The sequence below is a fragment of the Coregonus clupeaformis genome, chromosome 27 (genome assembly GCF_020615455.1).
Source record: "Coregonus clupeaformis isolate EN_2021a chromosome 27, ASM2061545v1, whole genome shotgun sequence".
Taxonomy (NCBI): Eukaryota; Metazoa; Chordata; class Actinopteri; order Salmoniformes; family Salmonidae; genus Coregonus; species Coregonus clupeaformis.
The window spans coordinates 46025956-46050664 of NC_059218.1; the positions used below are offsets into that span (position 1 = coordinate 46025956).

General features: G+C 41.8%; 1 protein-coding gene across 1 annotated transcript; it reads right to left on the bottom strand.

Annotated features, from left to right (window-relative positions):
• Positions 1 to 11667: 11667 nt before the first annotated feature.
• LOC121541278 (olfactory receptor 1500-like) lies at positions 11668 to 16476 on the bottom strand. The gene is made up of 7 exons (XM_045207991.1): positions 16328 to 16476; positions 15761 to 15953; positions 15097 to 15149; positions 14258 to 14479; positions 13951 to 14067; positions 13647 to 13844; positions 11668 to 12056 (listed from the first exon to the last, which is right to left on the bottom strand). The coding sequence occupies exons 2-7, from the start codon at positions 15905 to 15907 to the stop codon at positions 11798 to 11800; spliced, it is 996 nt and encodes a 331-aa protein (XP_045063926.1). The 5' UTR covers positions 15908 to 15953; positions 16328 to 16476; the 3' UTR covers positions 11668 to 11797.
• Positions 16477 to 24709: the final 8233 nt, after the last annotated feature.

The following is a 24709-nucleotide window of genomic DNA, read 5'->3' on the forward strand; positions in this document are numbered from 1 at the left end:
AATCCTACATCCATCTCATTAGATCAGAACAGGATGGATCAACAGTGATTCATATTACTGGTTTGGATCCAAAAAAAAGGACAGTTGTGTTTTGCTGCATAACACACTTACATTATTTATCTATCCATATGATGTGGATCATTGTCAGGTTATTTGATATATAAGCTTCAGTAACAAAAGAACACCATGGTTGTAATAACACTTTAAACAGGTAGTTTGTAAATGTGTATAATGAGTTTGTTTTGGGTCCACACTGGTAAGTTAACTTATGTATATTAGACAGTCACAGAGGATTTCCTTATGAATAATTGGTAAGGGTATATCACTTTCCATTCAGCTTCAGGCAACTTTGATGTAAGGCTTGATCACACCTTTAGTGACTACTTCTATCCATCATGCCCATTGTTGCTTATCCATTGTTCACTAGATATATCAATGTAATTACACCCAACACAATGTTGAAAAACGGAACGCTTCCCACCACTTGATCACATAACTAGACGTGAGCTGGACGTGATCCCAACGCTGCCACCAATGTAGCGGAAGAAAGTGAAAGCCGCAACAGGGACTCTAACCAGGGCTCATACGTGGCAAAGTGAGCTCTAACGGCCGTTGCCATGAAAGCCTAGTAGGCCTCTGGGCAGCGGCAGTAGGCCTACAATGCTGGCACATGCCTTGTTACAATAGACTAAGTACAATGGCTTGCGAAAGTATTCACCCCCTTGGCATTTTTCCTATTTTGTTGCCTTACAACCTGGAATTAAAAATGATTTTTTTGGGGGGTTTGTATCATTTGATTTACACCACATGCCTACCACTTTGAAGATGCAAAATCTTTTTTTATTGTGAAACAAACAAGAAATAAGACAAAAAAAAAAAAAACTTGAGCACGTATAACTATTCAACCCCACAAAGTCAATACTTTGTAGAGCCACCTTTTTGCAGCAATTACAGCTGCATGTCTCTTGGGGTATGTCTCTATAAACTTGGCACATCTAGCCACTAAGATATTTGCCCATTCTTCAAGGCAAAACTGCTCCAGCTCCTTCAAGTTGGATGGGTTCCGCTGGTGTACAGCAATCTTTAAGTCATACCACAGATTCTCAATTGGATTGAGGTCTGGGCTTTGACTAGGCCATTCCAAGACATTTAAATGTTTCCCCTTAAACCACTCAAGTGTTGCTTTATCAGTATGCTTAGGGTCATTGCTCTGCTGGAAGGTGAACCTCCGTCCCAGTCTCAAATCTCTGGAAGACTGAAACAGGTTTCCCTCAAGAATTTCCCTGTATTTAGTGCTGTCCATCATTCCTTCAATTCTGACCAGTTTCCCAGTCCCTGCTGATGAAAAACATCCCCCACAGCATGATGCGGCCACCACCATACTTCACTGTGGGGATGGTGTTCTCAGGGTGATGAGAGGTGTTGGGTTTGCGCCAGACATAGCATTTCCTTGATGGCCAAAAAGCTCAATTTTAGTCTCATCTGACCAGAATACCTTCTTCCATATGTTTGGGGAGTCTCCCGCTTTTGGCGAACACCAAACGTGCTTGCTTATTTTTTTCTTTAAGCAATGGCTTTTTTCTGGCCACTCTTCCGTAAAGCCCAGCTCTGTGGAGTGTACGGCTTAATGTGGTCCTATGGACAGATACTCCAATCTCCGCTGTGGAGCTTTGCAGCTCCTTCAGGGTTATTTTTGTTCTCTTTGTTGCCTCTCTAATTAATGCCCTCCTTGCCTGGTCCGTGAGTTTTGGTGGGTGGCCCTCTCTTGGCAGGTTTGTTGTGGTGCCAAAAAAAAAAAACGTTTTAATAATGGATTTAATTGTGCTCTGTGGGATGTTCAAAGTTTCTGATATTTTTTTATAACCCAATCCTGATCTGTACTTCTCCACAACTTTGTCCCTGACCTGTTTGGAGAGCTCCTTGGTTTTCATGGTGCTGCTTGCTTGGTGGTTCCCCTTGCTTAGTGGTGTTGCAGAGTCTGGGGCCTTTCAGATCATGTGACAGATCATGTGACACTTAGATTGCACACAGGTGGACTTTATTTAACTAATTATGTGACTTGTGAAGGTAATTGGTTGCACCAGATCTTATTTAGGAGCTTCATATCAAAGGGGGTGAATACATATACATGCACCACTTTTCCGTTATTTATTTTTAGAATTTTTCTGAAACAAGTGATTTTTTTCATTTCAATTCACCAATTTGGACTATTTTGTGTATGTCCATTACATGAAATCCTAATAAAAATCCATTTAAATTACAGGTTGTAATGCAACAAAATAGGAAAAAACGCCAAGGGGGATGAATACATTTGCAAGGCACTGTATATAACATGATTGACACGACCGTAAAAATCATAATGAAACGGCCTTGGAAGTGCCATAAGTGTAAGCCAACATAATTCATTATTTTACATTAACCTGTTTAACTGCATTGATATGGTTTAATTGATCATAGTCCATACTCGTTCTACAGTGCATTCGGAAAGTATTCAGACTCCTTGACTTTTTCCACATTTTGTTACGTTACAGCCTTATTCTAAAATGGAAATTGAGCTCAGGTGCATCCTGTTTCCATTGATCATCCTTGAGATGTTTCTACAACTTGATTGGAGTCCACCTGTGGTAAATTCTATTGATTGTACATGATTTGGAAAGGCACACACATGTCTATATAAGGTCCCACAGTTGACAGTGCATGTCAGAGCAAAAACCAAGCCATGAGGTCGAAGGAACTGTCCTTAGAGCTCCGAGACAGGTTTGAAGGTCCGCAAGAACACAGTGGCCTCCATCATTCTTAAATGGAAGAAGTTTGGAACCACCAAGACTTTTCCTAGAGCTGGCCGCCCGGCCCAACTGAGCAATCGGAGGAGAAGGGCCATGGTCAGGGAGCTGTTCAAGAACCTGATGGTCACTGAAAAATATGGGTTGTTTATGAATTCGAAGGACCAATAAAAAGGGATAAAACATTTAGGTGCTGGATTTCAGGCCCGGGGCAACCACCACAGGGTGTCCGTTCAGAACACGAGGAAGCAGTAGTTCCAGTTCAAGGTTTAACGAAGATCCACACACACACATACAACACCACTCTCTTTGATACTAATTGTGGTTCTGTAAAGAAAAGAGGAGAACCTAGGCTATAGCTCAGTATGGGAAAAATATGCCCATTTGCAGGTCAACAACTAAACAGTGTGGACCCAAACAGATGATAGATGCACAAAAAACAATAGAGCAATGTAGATATAAATATAAATAGATATCTACACATTATAAAACAACATAATAAGCATGAGAGATCTACAACCGAAAATAGCCTAGCACCACAGACAAATGCTAACAAATGCTAATCACTAATAAGCATCCTAAATAGTAATGCATTCTAGATGACAATGCTAATGCTAACGTTACCGCTAGCTGGAGTACGCAAAGCTAGCTAGCTAACAAGTTTAACACAAATGGTACATACACTACTAGTCCAAAGTTTGGACACACCTACTCATTTTTCTTTATTTGTACTATTTTCTACATTGTAGAATAATAGTGAAGACATCAAAACTATGAAATAACACATACAGTGGGGGAAAAAAGTATTTAGTCAGCCACCAATTGTGCAAGTTCTCCCACTTAAAAAGATGAGAGAGGCCTGTAATTTTCATCATAGGTACACGTCAACTATGACAGACAAAATGAGAATCTTTTCCCAGAAAATCACATTGTAGGATTTTTTATGAATTTATTTGCAAATTATGGTGGAAAATAAGTATTTGGTCAATAACAAAAGTTTCTCAATACTTTGTTATATACCCTTTGTTGGCAATGACACAGGTCAAACGTTTTCTGTAAGTCTTCACAAGGTTTTCACACACTGTTGCTGGTATTTTGGCCCATTCCTCCATGCAGATCTCCTCTAGAGCAGTGATGTTTTGGGGCTGTCGCTGGGCAACATGGACTTTCAACTCCCTCCAAAGATTTTCTATGGGGTTGAGATCTGGAGACTGGCTAGGCCACTCCAGGACCTTGAAATGCTTCTTACCAAGCCACTCCTTCGTTGCCCGGGCGGTGTGTTTGGGATCATTGTCATGCTGAAAGACCCAACCACGTTTCATCTTCAATGCCCTTGCTGATGGAAGGAGGTTTTCACTCAAAATCTCACGATACATGGCCCCATTCATTCTTTCCTTTACATGGATCAGTCGTCCTGGTCCCTTTGCAGAAAAACAGCCCCAAAGCATGATGTTTCCACCCCCATGCTTCACAGTAGGTATGGTGTTCTTTGGATGCAACTCAGCATTCTTTGTCCTCCAAACACGACGAGTTGAGTTTTTACCAAAAAGTTCTATTTTGGTTTCATCTGACCATATGACATTCTCCCAATCCTCTTCTGGATCATCCAAATGCACTCTAGCAAACTTCAGACGGGCCTGGACATGTACTGGCTTAAGCAGGGGGACACGTCTGGCACTGCAGGATTTGAGTCCCTGGTGGCGTAGTGTGTTACTGATGGTAGGCTTTGTTACTTTGGTCCCAGCTCTCTGCGGGTTATTCACTAGGTCCCCCCGTGTGGTTCTGGGATTTTCGCTCACCGTTCTTGTGATCATTTTGACCCCACGGGGTGAGATCTTGCGTGGAGCCCCAGATCGAGGGAGATTATCAGTGGTCTTGTATGTCTTCCATTTCCTAATAATTGCTCCCACAGTTGATTTCTTCAAACCAAGCTGCTTACCTATTGCAGATTCAGTCTTCCCAGCCTGGTGCAGGTCTACAATTTTGTTTCTGGTGTCCTTTGACAGCTCTTTGGTCTTGGCTATAGTGGAGTTTGGAGTGTGACTGTTTGAGGTTGTGGACAGGTGTCTTTTATACTGATAACAAGTTCAAACAGGTGCCATTAATACAGGTAACGAGTGGAGGACAGAGGAGCCTCTTAAAGAAGAAGTTACAGGTCTGTGAGAGCCAGAAATCTTGCTTGTTTGTAGGTGACCAAATACTTATTTTCCACCATAATTTGCAAATAAATTCATTAAAAATCCTACAATGTGATTTTCTGGATTTTTTTCTTCTCAATTTGTCTGTCATTACAGGCCTCTCTCATCTTTTTAAGTGGGAGAACTTGCACAATTGGTGGCTGACTAAATACTTTTTCCCCCACTGTATGGAATCATGTAATAACCAGAAAAGTGTTAAAGAAATCAAAATATATTTTATATAGCCAACTTTTGCCTTGATGATAGCTTTGCACACTCTTGGCATTCTCTCAACCGGCTTCATGAGGTAGTCACCTGGAATGCATTTCAATTAACAGTTGTGCCTTCTTAAAAGTTAATTTGTGGAATTTCTTTCCTTCTTAGTGCATTTGAGCCAATCAGTTGTGTTGTGACAAGGTATGGGTGGTATACAGAAGATAGCCCTATTTGGTAAAAGACCAAGTCCATATTATGGCATGAACAGCTCAAATAAGCAAAGAGAAACAACAGTCCATCATTACTTTAAGACATGAATGTCAGTCAATATGGAACATTTCAAGAACTTTTATAGTTTCTTAAAAACCATCAAGCGCTATGATGAAACTGGCTCTCATGAGGACCACCACAGGAATGGAAGACCCAGAGTTACCTCTGCTGCAGAGGATAAGTTCATTAGAGTTACCAGCCTCAGAAATTGTAGCCCAAATAAATGCTTCACAGAGTTCAAGGCACAGACACATCTCAACATCATCTGTTCAGAGGGGACTGTGTGAATCAGGCCTTCATGGTCGAATTGCTGCAAAGAAACCACTACTTAAGGACACCAATAAGAAGAAGAGAGTTGCTTTGGCCAAGAAACACGAGCAAAGGACATTAGACCGATGTAAATTTGTCCTTTGGTCTGGAGTCCAAATTGGAGATTTTTGGTTCCAACCACCGTGGCTTTGTGAGACGCGATGTGGGTGAACAGATGATCTCCGCTTGTGTAGTTCCCACCGTAAAGCATGGAGGAGGAGGTGTTATGGTGTGGGGGTGTTTGGCTGGTGACATTGTCTGTGATTTATTTAGAATTCAAGGCACACTTGACCAGCATGGCTACCACAGCATTCTTCAGCGATACGCCATCCTATCTGGTTTGGGCTTAGTGGGACTATCATTTGTTTTTCAACAGGACAATGACCCAACACACCTCCAGGCTGTGTAAGGGTTATTTTACCAAGGAGAGTGATGGAGCGCTGCATCAGATTACCTGGCCTTAAGAATCCGCCGACCTCAACCCAATTGAGATGGTTTGGGATGAGTCGGACGGCTGAGTGAAGGAAAAGCAGCCAACAAGTGCTAAGCATATGTGGGAACTCCTTCAAGACTGTTGGAAAAGCATTACAGGTGAAGCTTGTTGAGAAAATGCCAAGAGTGTGCAAAACACTTTTTTTTATATATATAAAAATGTGGGACACAAAAAAGGCAGTGTAGAACACCATTGGCCAAAATGCATTGCTCCAATAACTTTCAAAATATTTTTCTGAAGATTGCCCCCCTCCAAAATGTATTTTCCTATGAAAGTAGTTGCACAAAAATGTTTGTATTTTCCTACGAGTTAATTAGTACAAAAATGTGTGTATTTTCACATGAATTAAACCACACAAAAATGTCAGAAAAACGCACAAAATATGCTGAAATAGTTTTTGTATATATTTCCACGAATTGAGTGTGAGATTGTGTTGGATATTTGTAGAGAGAGACTGGAGAGTCGTGAAGAAATAGACAAACCACATGCTACTGAGACAGACCTCATAGGAGATGTACTGCTTCTCAAACAGGTCTGTCACAGCCAGGTTGAAGACTACGACGTACATAAGTTGAAGATAACAGAGGTTAGAACAGCGTCATATTCACGTTCGGTGAGAAAACTCTTGAAAGTGAACAGATTCATAGGACCAGCACCATTGCTAAAATAGCATCTCTGGTCCCTTTGTTAAGAAATTATTCTGCATTTATGCAAAGAGTTATGTGACATTAGAATATTTGTGTTGTTGGCGCTAACAATGTACTTGGTTGTGTGGAGGTTCCAGGTAAATAACAGCCATGATGGAGTTAGCCAAGACCGCCATAGCGTAGACCAGACACAGAACAACATGATATTATTTGAAGTGAGGGATGTTCTCAAAACTGTTGATGTAGAAATATGACTGGCGATTGAATGTAGCATTGTAAGAGATTAGGACTGACTGCTCGTAAGCCATGGTCCAGGAATCTGGATGGATGGATGGATACACTCTTGGTCTGCTGTGTTAACTTGGTATGTTTGCAGGATCATGCAGAGAGAACAACGAGTCAAGAATATGCAGATGATGTCATGATAAAATGACTCCCTATTACAAGAGCCAGGGCTCACTTGAACAAGAGACTGAAAGTTAAATAAAGGACACAACATCTAAACAAGTTATGACTAATTAAGGCACCATATCTCTGTTCAAATAATGTGTTCAGCCCAGGTCTAGAGTGATGTAAAGTTGATATGGTGGACCTAGTAACCCAGGTCTAGTGTGATGTAAAGTTGATATGGTGGACCTGGTAACCCATGTCTAGTGTGATGTAAAGTTGATATGGTGGATCTGGTAGCCCAGGTCTAGAGTGATGTAAAGTTGATATGGTGGACCTGGTAACCCAGGTCTAGTGTGATGTAAAGTTGATATGGTGGATCTGGTAACCCAGGTCTAGTGTGATGTAAAGTTGATATGGTGGATCTGGTAACCCAGGTCTAGTGTGATGTAAAGTTGATATGGTGGATCTGGTAGCTCAGGTCTAGTGTGATGTAAAGTTGATATGGTGGATTTGGTAACCCAGGTCTAGAGTGATGTAAAGTTGATATGGTGGACCTGGTAACCCATGTCTAGTGTGATGTAAAGTTGATATGGTGGATCTGGTAGCCCAGGTCTAGTGTGATGTAAAGTTGATATGGTGGACCTGGTAACCCAGTTCTAGTTTGATGTAAAGTTGATATGGTGGACCTAGTAACCCAGGTCTAGTGTGATGTAAAGTTGATATGGTGGACCTAGTAACCCAGGTCTAGTGTGATGTAAAGTTGATATGGTGGACCTGGTAACCCAGGTCTAGTGTGATGTAAAGTTGATATGGTGGACCTAGTAACCCAGATCTAGTGTGATGTAAAGTTGATATGGTGGACCTAGTAAACCAGGTCTAGTGTGATGTAAAGTTGATATGGTGGACCTAGTAACCCAGGTCTAGTGTGATGTAAAGTTGATATGGTGGATCTGGTAACCCAGGTCTAGTGTGATGTAAAGTTGATATGGTGGATCTGGTAACCCAGGTCTAGTGTGATGTAAAGTTGATATGGTGGATCTGGTAACCCAGGTCTAGTGTGATGTAAAGTTGATATGGTGGATCTGGTAGCTCAGGTCTAGAGTGAGGTAAAGTTGATATGGTGGATCTGGTAACCCAGGTCTAGAGTGATGTAAAGTTGATATGGTGGACCTGGTAACCCATGTCTAGTGTGATGTAAAGTTGATATGGTGGACCTAGTAACCCAGGTCTAGTGTGATGTAAAGTTGATATGGTGGACCTGGTAACCCATGTCTAGTGTGATGTAAAGTTGATATGGTGGATCTGGTAGCCCAGGTCTAGAGTGATGTAAAGTTGATATGGTGGACCTGGTAACCCAGGTCTAGTGTGATGTAAAGTTGATATGGTGGATCTGGTAACCCAGGTCTAGTGTTATGTAAAGTTGATATGGTGGATCTGGTAACTCAGGTCTAGTGTGATGTAAAGTTGATATGGTGGATCTGGTAGCTCAGGTCTAGTGTGATGTAAAGTTGATATGGTGGATCTGGTAACCCAGGTCTAGAGTGATGTAAATTTGATATGGTGGACCTGGTAACCCATGTCTAGTGTGATGTAAAGTTGATATGGTGGATCTGGTAGCCCAGGTCTAGTGTGATGTAAAGTTGATATGGTGGACCTGGTAACCCAGGTCTAGTGTGATGTAAATTTGATATGGTGGACCTAGTAACCCAGGTCTAGTGTGATGTAAAGTTGATATGGTGGACCTAGTAACCCAGGTCTAGTGTGATGTAAAGTTGATATGGTGGATCTGGTAACCCAGGTCTAGAGTGATGTAAAGTTGATATGGTGGACCTGGTAACCCATGTCTAGTGTGATGTAAAGTTGATATGGTGGATCTGGTAGCCCAGGTCTAGTGTGATGTAAAGTTGATATGGTGGACCTGGTAACCCAGGTCTAGTGTGATGTAAAGTTGATATGGTGGACCTAGTAACCCAGGTCTAGTGTGATGTAAAGTTGATATGGTGGACCTAGTAACCCAGGTCTAGTGTGATGTAAAGTTGATATGGTGGACCTGGTAACCCAGGTCTAGTGTGATGTAAAGTTGATATGGTGGACCTAGTAACCCAGGTCTAGTGTGATGTAAAGTTGATATGGTGGACCTAGTAACCCAGGTCTAGTGTGATGTAAAGTTGATATGGTGGACCTAGTAACCCAGGTCTAGTGTGATGTAAAGTTGATATGGTGGACCTGGTAACCCAGGTCTAGTGTGATGTAAAGTTGATATGATGGACCTAGTAACCCAGGTCTAGTGTGATGTAAAGTTGATATGGTGGACCTAGTAACCCAGGTCTAGTGTGATGTAAAGTTGATATGGTGGACCTGGTAGCCCAGGTCTAGTGTGATGTAAAGTTGATATGGTGGACCTAGTAACCCAGGTCTAGTGTGATGTAAAGTTGATATGGTGGACCTGGTAACCCAGGTCTAGTGTGATGTAAAGTTGATATGGTCGACCTGGTAGCCCAGGTCTAGTGTGATGTAAAGTTGATATGGTGGACCTGGTAGCCCAGGTCTAGTGTGATGTAAAGTTGATATGGTGGACCTGGTAACCCAGGTCTAGTGTGATGTAAAGTTGATATGGTGGACCTGGTAACCCAGGTCTAGTGTGATGTAAAGTTGATATGGTGGACCTAGTAGCCCAGGTCTAGTGTGGATACCTGGGCAGAGACAGCAGTCTGATACACTATATCATCTGTACCTGCTGGCCAGTAATGGAGCCCATAGAGTTACATCAGTAGTTCCCAATTCTGGTCCTGGGAACCCAAAGGGTCCACATTTTAGTTATTGCCCTAGCACTAACACATCTGATTCAACTAATCATTTCATCAACTAATCAACTCATCAACTAATCAACTAATCATCTCATCAACAATCCTTTGATTAGTGGAATCAGGTGTGTAAGTGCTAGGGCAAAAACAAAAATGTACACCCTTTGGGTCCCTAGGAACAGGATTGGGAAACACTGAATTACATAGGACAGAGTTATGGGCAGAGGTTGAATTGTTAAAAGTTAAGAAGGGGCATGCTATTTTCGGGGAGGAGGGGATGGGGGGGTCCGTGGGCAGGCACCCCTGGGGAGTTATCTTTTGTAAAAGCAGCTGTTAATTGGTCATTGGAATCCTGGGAGGCTTAGGTCTATGACCAAGATAGAATTAAAATAAAATACAAATCTCAAGTCAGGTGTAATCAGATTGCTTTGGATGTCCTCTGTAGCTCAATTGGTAGAGCATGGCGCTTGTAACGCCAGGGTAGTGGGTTCGATCCCCGGGACCACCCATACGTAAAAATGTATGCACACATGACTGTAAGTCGCTTTGGATAAGTGTCTGCTAAATGGCATATTATTATTATATTATTATTATTATTATTATAATTAACTTGACGACTTGTTAAAGAAAAGGGCAAAAAGCATACCTCTTGTTTGCTTAAGATATTGAAGGGGGAAAAATGCATCCTGATTATATGAAGCGATCTATGACGATGCTTTTAGACTTCAAACCAAGGGTAGGGCTTACCCCCACACACACCCGTCGCTATGGGCCCGCCCCAAAAAAATGCTTGTGCCCCCCCCACTTGAGGGAATTTTCATTTCATTACATTTCATATGCCCCCCTTAAGACTGAGGTGTGGCGACGGGTCTGCCCCCACATACCCCCTCAATTCGATCCCCGGTTATAGGATCTCTATGGTGAAGTCCTCATGGAGGGGTTGGCTGACATACAGGTATCCATTAGTAGGTTCTCTAGACAACAGGGATGAGCACTCACCTGGGCGTCAACAGGTCACACAGGTCAACCCTGGTACTATATGAGATGTCCTTGAAATGTCATTGTTTCGAAAATGGAATCATCAAGACAACTGTTAGCTATATTTTATTATTAATAGCGTATAGGTTGTATAGAAATTACAAATATTTGTAATTATACTATACTATAGTAGCATGCACCACCAAACAACTACCCCTGGCCTCCCATCTGAGCCTGGTTCCTCTATAGGGTGTTTTTCCTCTCTAGGGTGTTCTTCAACTCTAGGGTGTTCTTCCTCTCTAGGGTGTTCTTCAACTCTAGGGTGTTCTTCCTCTCTAGGGTGTTCTTCCTCTCTAGGGTGTTCTTCCTCTAGGGTGTTCTTCCTCTCTAGGGTGTTCTTCCTCTCTAGGGTGTTCTTCCTCTCTAGGGTGTTCTTCAACTCTAGGGTGTTCTTCTGGTTCTACTGCTTCTATTTCTGCTTGCTAAGCACTTTGTGACAACTGAGATGTAAAAGGGGCTTTATAAATAAATTCGATTTTTATTAGGGTTTTATCCAGACTTTTTATGATGACATTTTCTGTATGGCTTTAAAGACAATATTTCATTTGGATGAAAAAAAATATTTCTCATTTAAGTGAAGCAACAATTATTCACATTGGCAGATACACTATCTTACACAGAATATCAATAAAAAACAAGTCAAATAGATATATAAATAAAGTTGAACACTTCATGTTGATTGGACCGGCGCCACAGCTCTCTGGGCTCCTCTTGTACTAAGCAGCTTCTTGGCCGATTCCTTAAACTCCTCTGTCTTCAGAACATATATGATTGGGTTGAGCATGGGTGGCAGCACCGAGGTCAGGGAGAGGTTGATGATCCGGGCGTTGGTTGGTATGATTGGGTGAAGGAGGAAGGTGAAATTAATAGGCAGGTAGAATATGGCTACGAGTATCAGGTGTGAGGTGCACGTCTTCACGGCTCTGATTCTGAGGGAAAAAAAGAGATGGAGAGAGAAGGAGGGAGAGAGAAGGAGAGAGAGCGAAGGAGAGAGAAGGAGGGAGAGAGAAGGAGAGAGAGGGAGAGAGAAGTCCATCACTCTAACAACATACAATATATACAAAGGTATGTGGACACCCCTTCAAATTAGTGGATTCAGCTATTTCAGCCACACCTGTTGCTGACAGGTGTATAAAATCGAGCACACCGCCATGCAATCTCCATAGACAAACATTGGCAGTAGAATGGCCTTACTGAAGAGATCAGTGACTTTCAATGTGGTACTGTCATAGGATGCCACCTGTCCAACAAGTCAGTTCGTCAAATTTCTGCCCTGCTAGAGCTGCCCTTGTCAACTGTAAGTGCTGTTATTGTGAAGTGGAAACGTTTAGGAGCAACAACGGCTCAGCAAGAAAGTGGTAGGCCACACAAGCTCACAGAACGGGACAGCCGAGTGCTTAAGCGCATAAAAATTGTCTGTCCTCGGTTGCAACATTCACTACCGAGTTCCAAATTGTCTCTGGAAGCAACGTCAGCACAAGAACTGTTCGTCGGGATCTTCATGAAATGGGTTTCCATGGCCGAGCAACCACACACAAGCCGAAGATCACCATGCACAATGCCAAGCGTCGGCTGGAGTGGTATAAAGCTAGCCGCCATTGGACTCTGGAGCAGGGGAAACGCGTTCTCTGGAGTGATGAATCACGCTTCACCATCTTGCAGTCCGACTGACAAATCTGGGTTTGGCAGATGCATAGTGCCAACTGTAAAGTTTGGTGGAGGAGGAATAATGGTCTTGGGCTGTTTTTCATGGTACGGGCTAGGCCCCTTAGTTCCAATGAAGGGAAATCTTAGCTACAGCATACATTCTAGACGATTCTGTGCTTCCAACTTTGTGGCAACAGTTTGGAGAAGGCACTTTCCTGTTTCAGCATGACAATGCCACAGTGCACCACAGGAGGTTGGTGGCGCCTTAATTGGGGAGGACTGGCTCTTGGTATTGGCTGGAGCGGAAAAGGGGTAATGGTATCAAATACATCTAACACATGGTTTCCATGTGTTTAATGCCATTCCATTTGCTCCGTTCCAGCCATTATTATGAGCCATCCTCCCCTCAGCAGCCTCCACTGCAGTGCGCAAAGCGAGGTCCATACAGAAATGGTTTGTCGAGATGGAAGACCTTGACTAGCCTGCATAGAGCCCTGACCTCAACCCCATCGAACACCTTTGGGATGAATTGGAATGCAGACTGCGAGCCCGGCCTAATCGCCCAACATCAGGGCTCGACCTCACTAATGTCCTTGTGGCTGAATGGAAGCAAGTCCCTGTAGCAATGTTCCAACATCTAGTGGAAAGCCTTCCCAGAAGAGTGGAGGCTGTTGTATCAGCTAAGGGGGGACCAACTCAATTTTAATGCCCATGATTTTGGAATGAGATGTTTGACGAGCAGGTGTCCACATACTTTTGGTCATGTAGTGTATTTCTGAGACAGCACAACAATCAGTATCAGAGCTATATATTTAGTTATATAAACAAAATATCTCGCTAACTATCTGACTCTGATCAGTATTACTTCTCACCTGTCCTGGGGCTGTGTGATGGTGAACAGGGCATGTGTGATACAGATGTAGGATGATACGATGAATACCATGGGGAGATAGAGGACTATACAGGGGTTGAGATAAGACATCACTATGTTAGGGACCACATCAGAACAGGGGGCCGCCAGACGGAACAGGGGACCGTGGTCACAGAAGTAGCTGTTGATCACCAGAGACCTACAATACAATACATCTTCAGTGTCCATATGTTACAGTGATCAAATGATCATTTATTTTTCTCCAGCACCCAGCCCGGTAACCTTTCACCTTCTCAGCCACCTACCTACAGAAGGAGAGTCGGGTGATGAGGCACACAGCCAGCAACACCATGAACACAGCAAGGGCCCAGGCAGCACCTGTCAGCTGGAGCATGGACCTGTGAGTCACCATCATGTGGTACCTATATGGACAGTGGAAAGAAGCTGTTAATAAGGATTTTAGATGCAGTGTATTCATATATGAGGTTGAATTGTCAGTGAAAGCAGTCAATTTGATTCAAAATACATTATTTATCCCACAAGGGGCAATTATGTAGGCCTTTTGAAATTGTATTTTAATTGAATTATTTGATTTGATGTATTATCTGAGACCTGAGCGGGCAGCAGATGGCCACCAGTCTGTCGTAGGAGAGGATGGTGAGGTTAAAGGACTGCATGCTGAGGAAGAGGAAGATGAAGAAGAGGCTAGTGAGGCACTGGTTGTAGGAGATGAGCTGTCTGCTGAACAGGAACGTATCCAGGAGCTTGGGGACCAGGGCTGTGCTCTCACACACGTCTGCGAAGGCCAGGTTGAACACAGCAATGTACTTGGGGCTGTAAGGTAAGATCGTGACTTGATTATCTCCATGGGGAAATGTTATTTGTGCAATAGACACAGGACATAGACAATTACAGAGAAGGTAAATACAATCAATCAGTGAAGAGGTAGACAAAATGTGCAGATCCTAAATATCTGTACACTGTCATCTGTAATGTGTCAGCTGGACCTACTAGTGGTTTTCATTTAGAATCAACTATAGACCAGCCAGCTGGACCTACTAGTGGTTTTCATTTAGAATCAACTATAAACCAGCCAGCTGGATCTACTAGTGGTTTTCATTCAGAATAAAATATAGAGCAGCCAGCTGGACCTACTAGTGGTTTTCATTCAGAATCAACTATAGACCAGCCAGCTGGACCTACTGGTGGTTTTCATTCAGAAGCCTTATTGAGAGGCAGGCCGGTAACCAGGGATACAGTTCAAATCCCAAGCTGATGGGGGGGAATCTAAAATGAGTGAACTAGCAGCCAGAGCCCCTGTGCTGCTCGAGCCTGTGTTGTGTGTGTTGTCATTCATCTGGTTGGGTACTGGGACTGAAAAAAGATAGAATGTCCAATAAAGGTAGTATTATGCTGTATTATTACCACTGAGATAAAAGAGGACTGATTACCTGTGGAGACTGCTGTCCACGTAGATAACCATCATGACGAAGGTGTTGCCCACCTAGACCCAATACACACACACACACACACACACAGGAGAAACCATGACCTAAAATGGAAATACAGGTAAATGCATTTAGACGTTGACTACGGGTGGCGCTATAGGCCCCCAGCTGAAATGACACTACAGCATATCAGGTTTTCTTAAGCTCTAAAAATATATACATGTGTGCTTTCGATAGGAAAGTGAAACCTTTTCTAGCTTATCAGGTGGACCAACTAGCTGATGCTGGCCTTACGTAACGCCCTAGACCAGAGCTAGTTAGCAACAGCCTGGACCACAGCTAGTTAGCAACAGCCTGGACCACAGCTAGTTTAATAATAATAATATGCCATTTAGCAGACGCTTTTATCCAAAGCGACATACAGTCATGTGTGCATACATTTTTACGTATGGGTGGTCCTGGGGATCGAACCCACTACCCTGGCGTTACAAGCGCCATGCTCTACCAATTGAGCTACAGAGGACCAGAGTTAGTAACAGCCTGGACCAGAGCTAGTTAGCAACAGCCTGGACCACAGCTAGTTAGCAACAGCCTGGACCACAGCTAGTTAGCAACAGCCTGGACCACAGCTAGTTAGCAACAGCCTGGAGCAGAGTTATGGACTAACCAGAGAGACGATGTATACGAAGCAGAGGAAGACGTAATAGTACTTAATGTGGGGGATGTCTATGAAACCACTGATGAAGAAGTAAGGGGGTCGGATAATGGTGTCGATGTTCTCTGTCTGGTTAGGGTCAGAAGTCAGGGAACTCATCCTGACTGGTGGTGTTATCAGTGGTTCCTCCTGGCTCGTAAATAATCTGTGGAAATAAATACATTACTGTTTTTTTATTCACCTGTTGAGACATTGCAATGATGTGTACAGCAGCATCAGTACAACGGCAATTATCCAACAAGTTAAATTGCCTTTTTTTAATGTAATTCTATACATCTTTTTTTTAAGAATACAATTATTTTAACTGGTGGGAAAATGACAAGAAAGTGTATAAAATAGAATACATTTGACTTTTACTTCAGATACAGTTCAAAAATCTAATGAATGATCCAAGGAATAGCACTGTAAAAGGTGATATTGGTTTCACGTTCCCTCCATTAGATCAACTCTTACCTGGTGAACCCACACACTGTATAGTCTAACACGGTAAAACTACATACTGTGTAAACTAAGTCTTACCTGGTCTTACCACAGACTGGATCCAACTGTCTCTCTTCAGTAGTCTAGTGATGTCTGTTGGACTGAAGACCAACGTGTGGTGCTGGCTCTGAGACCACCTCCACTATTATACCTGCAGCCCCCATGGTGAATCTGTAGTAGGATGTCCCCTGTTGGCCACCGTACTTGTGTATGACATGCCTAGATTGAGTGAAGTAGACATGTCAGAGATTATTACCCTTGCTGTTGTTGTTGTGTGGTTGTCATAGGACACACCTCAACACCCTTCTGGAATTACCAGCCACACAGGCTGAGCAGAGAGAGGAGGGAGGAGAGAGAAAGAGAGAAAGAGAGAGAAAGGGTAGGAGAGAGATGACCATTCAGATAATTTTTTATGTTTTAGTAAATGTAGTAATTTAAATAATTTAGCAGACACTCTTATCCAGTTGAGCTAACGAATTGAGCTAATGAATGTCCGCTCAGGTCAATGCTAGCTGCTACCAGACATGGTCTGCTGCCGGGTGTGCAGACTTTCGCTCCAACACTAATCTAACACACCAGATTCTACTATTTAGATACTAGTTAGCTGTTGGACCTTGATTAGCTGAATGAGGTGTGTTAGAGCAGAGCAGGAGCAAAAGCCTTCACACCCAGGCTACTAGCAATGCCTAGATTGTGGGTTCAATCCCTGCAGGTGTCACATACACATACAAAAAAATGTATGCACTTACTGTACTATAAGTCGCTTTGGATAAAAGCGTCTGCTAACTGTCTTATTTTGGAGAAAAGATCAGGCCTAGATTGGGTTATTCGGTTGTGGTTATTCGTTAAGGATGACTACAAGAACACTATGTACTGTATCTGTAGTATCATAGAGGATGATTACTAGATCTCTATCTATCTGTAGAGGATGATTACTAGACCTCTATCGATCAGTAGTATCATAGAGGATGATTACTAGACCTCTCTCTATTAGTAGTATCATAGAGGATGATTACTAGACCTATATCTATCAGTAGTATCATAGAGGATGATTACTAGACCTCTATCTCTGTAGTATCAAAGAGGATGATTACTAGACCTCTATCTATCAGTAGTATCATAGAGGATGATTACTAGACCTCTATCTATCTGTAGTATCATAGAGGAGTATTACTAGACCTCTTTCTCTGTAGTATCATAGAGGATGATTACTAGACCTCTCTCTATTAGTAGTATCATAGAGGTTGATTTCTAGACCTCTCTCTATTAGTAGCATCATAGAGGATGATTACTAGACCTCTCTCTATTAGTAGTATCATAGAGGATGATTACTAGACCTCTATCTATCAGTAGTATCATAGAGGATGATTACTAGACCTATTTCTCTGTAGTATCATAGAGGATGATTACTAGACCTCTTTCTCTGTAGTATCATAGAGGATGATTACTAGACCTCTATCTATCTGTAGTATCATAGAGGATGATTACTAGACCTCTATCTATCTGTAGTATCATAGAGGATGATTACTAGAACTCTTTCTCTGTAGTATCATAGAGGATGATTACTAGACCTCTATATCTGTAGTATCATAGAGGATGATTACTAGACCTCTGTCTCTGTAGTATCATAGAGGATGATTACTAGACCTCTCTCTATTAGTAGTATCATAGAGGATGATTACTAGACCTCTCTCTATTAGTAGTATCATAGAGGATGATTACTAGACCTCTCTCTATTAGTAGTATCATAGAGGATGATTACTAGACCTCTATCTATCAGTAGTATCATAGAGGATGATTACTAGACCTCTATCTATCAGTAGTATCATAGAGGATGATTACTAGACCTCTTTCTCTGTAGTATCATAGCGGATGATTACTAGACCTCTTTCTCTGTAGTATCATAGAGGATGATTACTAGACCTCTATCTATCTGTAGTATCATAGAGGATGATTACTAGACCTCTATCTCTGTAGTATCATAGAGGATGATTACTAGACCTCTATCTCTGTAGTATCATAGAGGATGATTACTAGACCTCTATCTCTGTAGTATCATAGAGGATGATTACTAGACCTCTATCTCTGTAGTATCATAGAGGATGATTACTAGACCTCTATCTCTGTAGTATCATAGAGGATGGTTACTAGACCTCTATCTATCACTAGTATCATAGAGGATGATTACTAGACCTATATCTATAAGTAGTATCATAGAGGATGATTACTAGACCTCTATCTATCTGTAGTATCATAGAGGATGATTACTAGACCTCTATCTATTAGTAGTATCATAGAGGATGATTACTAGACCTCTATCTATCAGTAGTATCATAGAGGATGATTACTAGACCTCTATCTCTGTAGTATCATAGAGGATGATTACTAGACCTCTATCTCTGTAGTATCATAGAGGATGATTACTAGACCTCTCTCTATTAGTAGTATCATAGAGGTTGATTTCTAGACCTCTCTCTATTAGTAGTATCATAGAGGATGATTACTAGACCTCTCTCTATTAGTAGTATCATAGAGGATGATTACTAGACCTCTCTCTATTAGTAGTATCATAGAGGATGATTACTAGACCTCTATCTATAAGTAGTATCATAGAGGTTGATTACTAGACCTATATCTATCAGTAGTATCATAGAGGATGATTACTAGACCTCTCTCTATTTTTAGTATCATAGAGGATGATTACTAGACCTCTCTCTATTAGTAGTATCATAGAGGATGATTACTAGACCTCTCTCTATTAGTAGTATCATAGAGGATGATTACTAGACCTCTCTCTATCAGTAGTATCATAGAGGATGATTACTAGACCTCTATCTATCAGTAGTATCATAGAGGATGATTACTAGACCTCTTTCTCTGTAGTATCATAGAGGATGATTACTAGACCTCTTTCTCTGTAGTATCATAGAGGATGATTACTAGACCTCTATCTATCTGTAGTATCATAGAGGATGATTACTAGACCTCTATCTCTGTAGTATCATAGAGGATGATTACTAGACCTCTATCTCTGTAGTATCATAGAGGATGATTACTAGACCTCTATCTCTGTAGTATCATAGAGGTTGATTACTAGACCTCTATCTCTGTAGTATCATAGAGGATGATTACTAGACCTCTATCTCTGTAGTATCATAGAGGTTGATTACTAGACCTCTATCTCTGTAGTATCATAGAGGATGATTACTAGACCTCTATCTCTGTAGTATCATAGAGGATGATTACTAGACCTCTATCTCTGTAGTATCATAGAGGATGATTACTAGACCTCTATCTATCTGCAGTATCATAGAGGATGATTACTAGACCTCTATATATCTGTAGTATCATAGATAGAGGTCTAGTAATCATCCTCTATCTGTCAACACATGAGTCTCCTACTGAGTACACAGACAGTCTAATGAGATAACTAATGAAGACCTGCTTGTCCACACTGCTTAGAAACTCTCTCCGAAGATGAGAGAGGGAGAGACAGAGTGAGAGACAGAGTGAGAGAGAGAGAGAGAGAGAGAGAGAGAGAGAGAGAGAGAGAGAGAGAGAGAGAGAGAGAGAGAGAGAGAGAGAGAGAGAGAGAGAGAGAGAGAGAGAGAGAGAGAGAGAGAGAGAGAGAGCAACTATTGTGTAAGCAACAGGCCAAATCCAGCTAACAACAAACAGTTCCCACAACTTTAAAGAACGTTCCGTTAAGAGTCTCATTAGGTCATTAATTAACATTTTCATAAGAATGTTCCTGTGATGTGCAAGGAATGTTTCCAAGAGACCAATCCCTTAATGTCAAATAGAACTTACCTAGAACATGGTTGCCATGTTCTCAGAACATAAGATTGGAATGTTCTAGAAACGTTTCATGAGAACGTTGCAAAAAACATTAGTAAAAAAAACAAACATTAGTATATTAGACAGTCACAGAGGATTTCCTTATGAATAATTGGTAAGGGTATATCACTTTCCATTCAGCTTCAGGCAACTTTGATGTAAGGCTTGATCACACCTTTAGTGACTACTTCTATCCATCATTCCCATTGTTGCTTATCCATTGTTCACTAGATATATCAATGTAATTACACCCAACACAATGTTGAAAAACGGAACGCTTCCCACCACTTGATCACATAACTAGACGTGAGCTGGACGTGATCCCAACGCTGCCACCAATGTAGTGGAAGAAAGTGAAAGCCGCAACAGGGACTCTAACCAGGGCTCATACGTGGCAAAGTGAGCTCTAACGGCCGTTGCCATGAAAGCCTAGTAGGCCTCGGGGCAGCGGCAGTAGGCCTACAATGCTGGCATATGCCTTGTTACAATAGACTAAGTACAATGGCTTGCGAAAGTATTCACCCACTTGGCATTTTTCCTATTTTGTTGCCTTACAACCTGGAATTAAAAATGATTTTTTGGGGGTTTGTATCATTTGATTTACACCACATGCCAACCACTTTGAAGATGCAAAATCTTTTTTTATTGTGAAACAAACAAGAAATAAGACCAAAAAAATGAAAACTTGAGCATGTATAACTATTCAACCCCACAAAGTCAATACTTTGTAGAGCCACCTTTTTGCAGCATTTACAGCTGCAAGTCTCTTGGGGTATGTCTCTATAAGCTTGGCACATCTAGCCACTACGATATTTGGCCATTCTTCAAGGCAAAACTGCTCCAGCATAATTTGCAAATGAATTCATTAAAAATCCTACAATGTGATTTTCTGGATTTTTTTCTTCTCAATTTGTCTGTAATAGTTGACGTGTACCTATGATGAAAATTACAGGCCTCTCTCATATTTTTAAGTGGGAGAACTTGCACAATTGGTGGCTGACTAAATACTTTTTTTCCCCACTGTATGGAATCATGTAATAACCAAAAAAGTGTTAAAGAAATCAAAATATATTTTATATAGCCAACTTTTGCCTTGATGATAGCTTTGCACACTCTTGGCATTCTCTCAACCGGCTTCATGAGGTAGTCACCTGGAATGCATTTCAATTAACAGTTGTGCCTTCTTAAAAGTTAAGTTGTGGAATTTCTTTCCTTCTTAGTGCATTTGAGCCAATCAGTTGTGTTGTGACAAGGTAGGGGTGGTATACAGAAGATAGCCCTATTTGGTAAAAGACCAAGTCCATATTATGGCAAGAACAGCTCAAATAAGCAAAGAGAAACAACAGTCCATCATTACTTTAAGACATGAATGTCAGTCAATATGGAACATTTCAAGAACTTTTATAGTTTCTTAAAAACCATCAAGCGCTATGATGAAACTGGCTCTCATGAGGACCACCACAGGAATGGAAGACCCAGAGTTACCTCTGCTGCAGAGGATAAGTTCATTAGAGTTACCAGCCTCAGAAATTGTAGCCCAAATAAATGCTTCACAGAGTTCAAGGCACAGACACATCTCAACATCAACTGTTCAGAGGGGACTGTGTGAATCAGGCCTTCATGGTCGAATTGCTGCAAAGAAACCACTACTTAAGGACACCAATAAGAAGAAGAGAGTTGCTTTGGCCAAGAAACACGAGCAAAGGACATTAGACCGATGTAAATTTGTCCGTTGGTCTGGAGTCCAAATTGGAGATTTTTGGTTCCAATCACCGTGGCTTTGTGAGACGCGATGTGGGTGAACAGATGATCTCCGCTTGTGTAGTTCCCACCGTAAAGCATGGAGGAGGAGGTGTTATGGTGTGGGGGTGTTTGGCTGGTGACATTGTCTGTGATTTATTTAGAATTCAAGGCACACTTGACCAGCATGGCTACCACAGCATTCTTCAGCGATACGCCATCCTATCTGGTTTGGGCTTAGTGGGACTATCATTTGTTTTTCAACAGGACAATGACCCAACACACCTTCAGGCTGTGTAAGGGTTATTTTACCAAGGAGAGTGATGGAGCACTGCATCAGATGACCTGGCCTTAAGAATCCGCCGATCTCAACCCAATTGAGATGGTTTGGGATGAGTCGGACGGCTGAGTGAAGGAAAAGCAGCCAACAAGTGCTAAGCATATGTGGGATCTCCTTCAAGACTGTTGGAAAAGCATTCCAGGTGAAGCTTGTTGAGAAAATGCCAAGAGTGTGCAAAACACGTTTTTTTTAAAAATATGAATAAATGTGGGACACAAAAAAGGCAGTGTAGAACACCATTGGCCAAAATGCATTGCTCCAATAACTTTCAAAATATTTTTCTGAAGTTTTCCCCCCTCCAAAATGTATTTTCCTATGAAAGTAGTTGCACAAAAATGTTTGTATTTTCCTACGAGTTAATTAGTACAAAAATGTGTGTATTTTCACATGAATTAAACCACACAAAAATGTCAGAAAAATGCACAAAATATGCTGAAATAGTTTTTGTATATATTTCCACGAATTGAGTGTGATATTTGTAGAGAGAGACTGGAGAGTCGTGAAGAAATAGACAAACCACATGCTACTGAGACAGACCTCATAGGAGATGTACTGCTTCTCAAACAGGTCTGTCACAGCCAGGTTGAAGACTACGACGTACATAAGTTGAAGATAACAGAGGTTAGAACAGCGTCATATTCACGTTCGGTGAGAAAACTCTTGAAAGTGAACAGATTCATAGGACCAGCGCCATTGCTAAAATAGCATCTCTGGTCCCTTTGTTAAGAAATTATTCTGCATTTATGCAAAGAGTTATGTGATATTAGAATATTCGTGTTGTTGGCGCTAACAATGTACTTGGTTGTGTGGAGGTTCCAGGTAAATAACAGCCATGATGGAGTTAGCCAGGACCGCCATAGCGTAGACCAGACACAGAACACCATGATAGTATTTGAAGTGAGGGATGTTCCCGAAACTGTTGATGTAGAAATATGACTGGCGATTGAATGTAGCATTGTTAGAGATTAGGACTGACTGCTCGTAAGCCATGGTCCAGGAATCTGGATGGATGGATGGATGGATACACTCTTGGTCTGCTGTGTTAACTTGGTATGTTTGCAGGATCATGCAGAGAGAACAACGAGTCAAGAATATGCAGATGGTGTCATAATAAAATGACTCCCTATTACAAGAGCCAGGGCTCACTTGAACAAGAGACTGAAAGTTAAATAAAGGACACAACAACTAAAGAAGTTATGACTAATTAAGGCACCATATCTATGTTCAAATAATGTGTTCAGCCCAGGTCTAGAGTGATGTAAAGTTGATATGGTGGACCTGGTAACCCAGGTCTAGTGTGATGTAAAGTTGATATGGTGGATCTGGTAACCCAGGTCTAGTGTGATGTAAAGTTGATATGGTGGATCTGGTAACCCAGGTCTAGTGTGATGTAAAGTTGATATGGTGGATCTGGTAGCTCAGGTCTAGTGTGATGTAAAGTTGATATGGTGGATCTGGTAACCCAGGTCTAGCGTGATGTAAAGTTGATATGGTGGACCTGGTAACCCTGGTCTAGTGTGATGTAAAGTTGATATGTTGGACCTGGTAACCCAGGTCTAGTGTGATGTAAAGTTGATATGGTGGACCTAGTAACCCAGGTCTAGTGTGATGTAAAGTTGATATGGTGGACCTAGTAACCCAGGTCTAGTGTGATGTAAAGTTGATATGGTGGTCCTGGTAACCCAGGTCTAGTGTGATGTAAAGTTGATATGGTGGACCTGGTAACCCAGGTCTAGTGTGATGTAATGTTGATATGGTGGACCTGGTAGCCCAGGTCTAGTGTGATGTAATGTTGATATGGTGGACCTGGTAACCCAGGTCTAGTGTGATGTAAAGTTGATATGGTGGTCCTGGTAGCCCAGGTCTAGTGTGATGTAAAGTTGATATGGTGGACCTGGTAGCTCAGGTCTAGTGTGATGTAAAGTTGATATGGTGGACCTAGTACCCAGGTCTAGTGTGATGTAAAGTTGATATGGTGGACCTAGTAACCCAGGTCTAGAGTGATGTAAAGTTGATATGGTGGATCTGGTAGCCCAGGTCTAGAGTGATGTAAAGTTGATATGGTGGACCTAGTAACCCAGGTCTAGTGTGATGTAAAGTTTATATGGTGGTCCTGGTAGCCCAGGTCTTGTGTGATGTAAAGTTGATATGGTGGTCCTGGTAGCCCAGGTCTAGAGTGATGTAAAGTTGATATGGTGGATCTGGTAGCCCAGGTCTAGAGTGATGTAAAGTTGATATGGTGGACCTAGTAACCCAGGTCTAGTGTGATGTAAAGTTTATATGGTGGATCTAGTAACCCAGGTCTAGTGTGATGTAAAGTTGATATGGTGGATCTGGTAGCCCAGGTCTAGTGTGATGTAAAGTTGATATGGTGGACCTGGTAACCCAGGTCTAGTGTGATATAAAGTTGATATGGTGGACCTAGTAACCCAGGTCTAGTGTGATGTAAAGTTGATATGGTGGACCTAGTAACCCAGGTCTAGTGTGATGTAAAGTTGATATGG

What these genes read in the sequence shown, in the direction of transcription:
- LOC121541278 (XM_045207991.1), bottom strand. Translation starts at nt 15,907, where the DNA reads ATGAGTTCCCTGACTTCTGACCCTAACCAGACAGAGAACATCGACACC. An exon ending in TCGTATACATCGTCTCTCTG is followed by an intron (nt 15,150 to 15,760) that starts GTTAGTCCATAA and finishes TATTGGGTCTAG; the next exon opens with GTGGGCAACACCTTCGTCAT. An exon ending in GCCATCTGCTGCCCGCTCAG is followed by an intron (nt 14,068 to 14,257) that starts GTCTCAGATAAT and finishes CTGTCCATATAG; the next exon opens with GTACCACATGATGGTGACTC.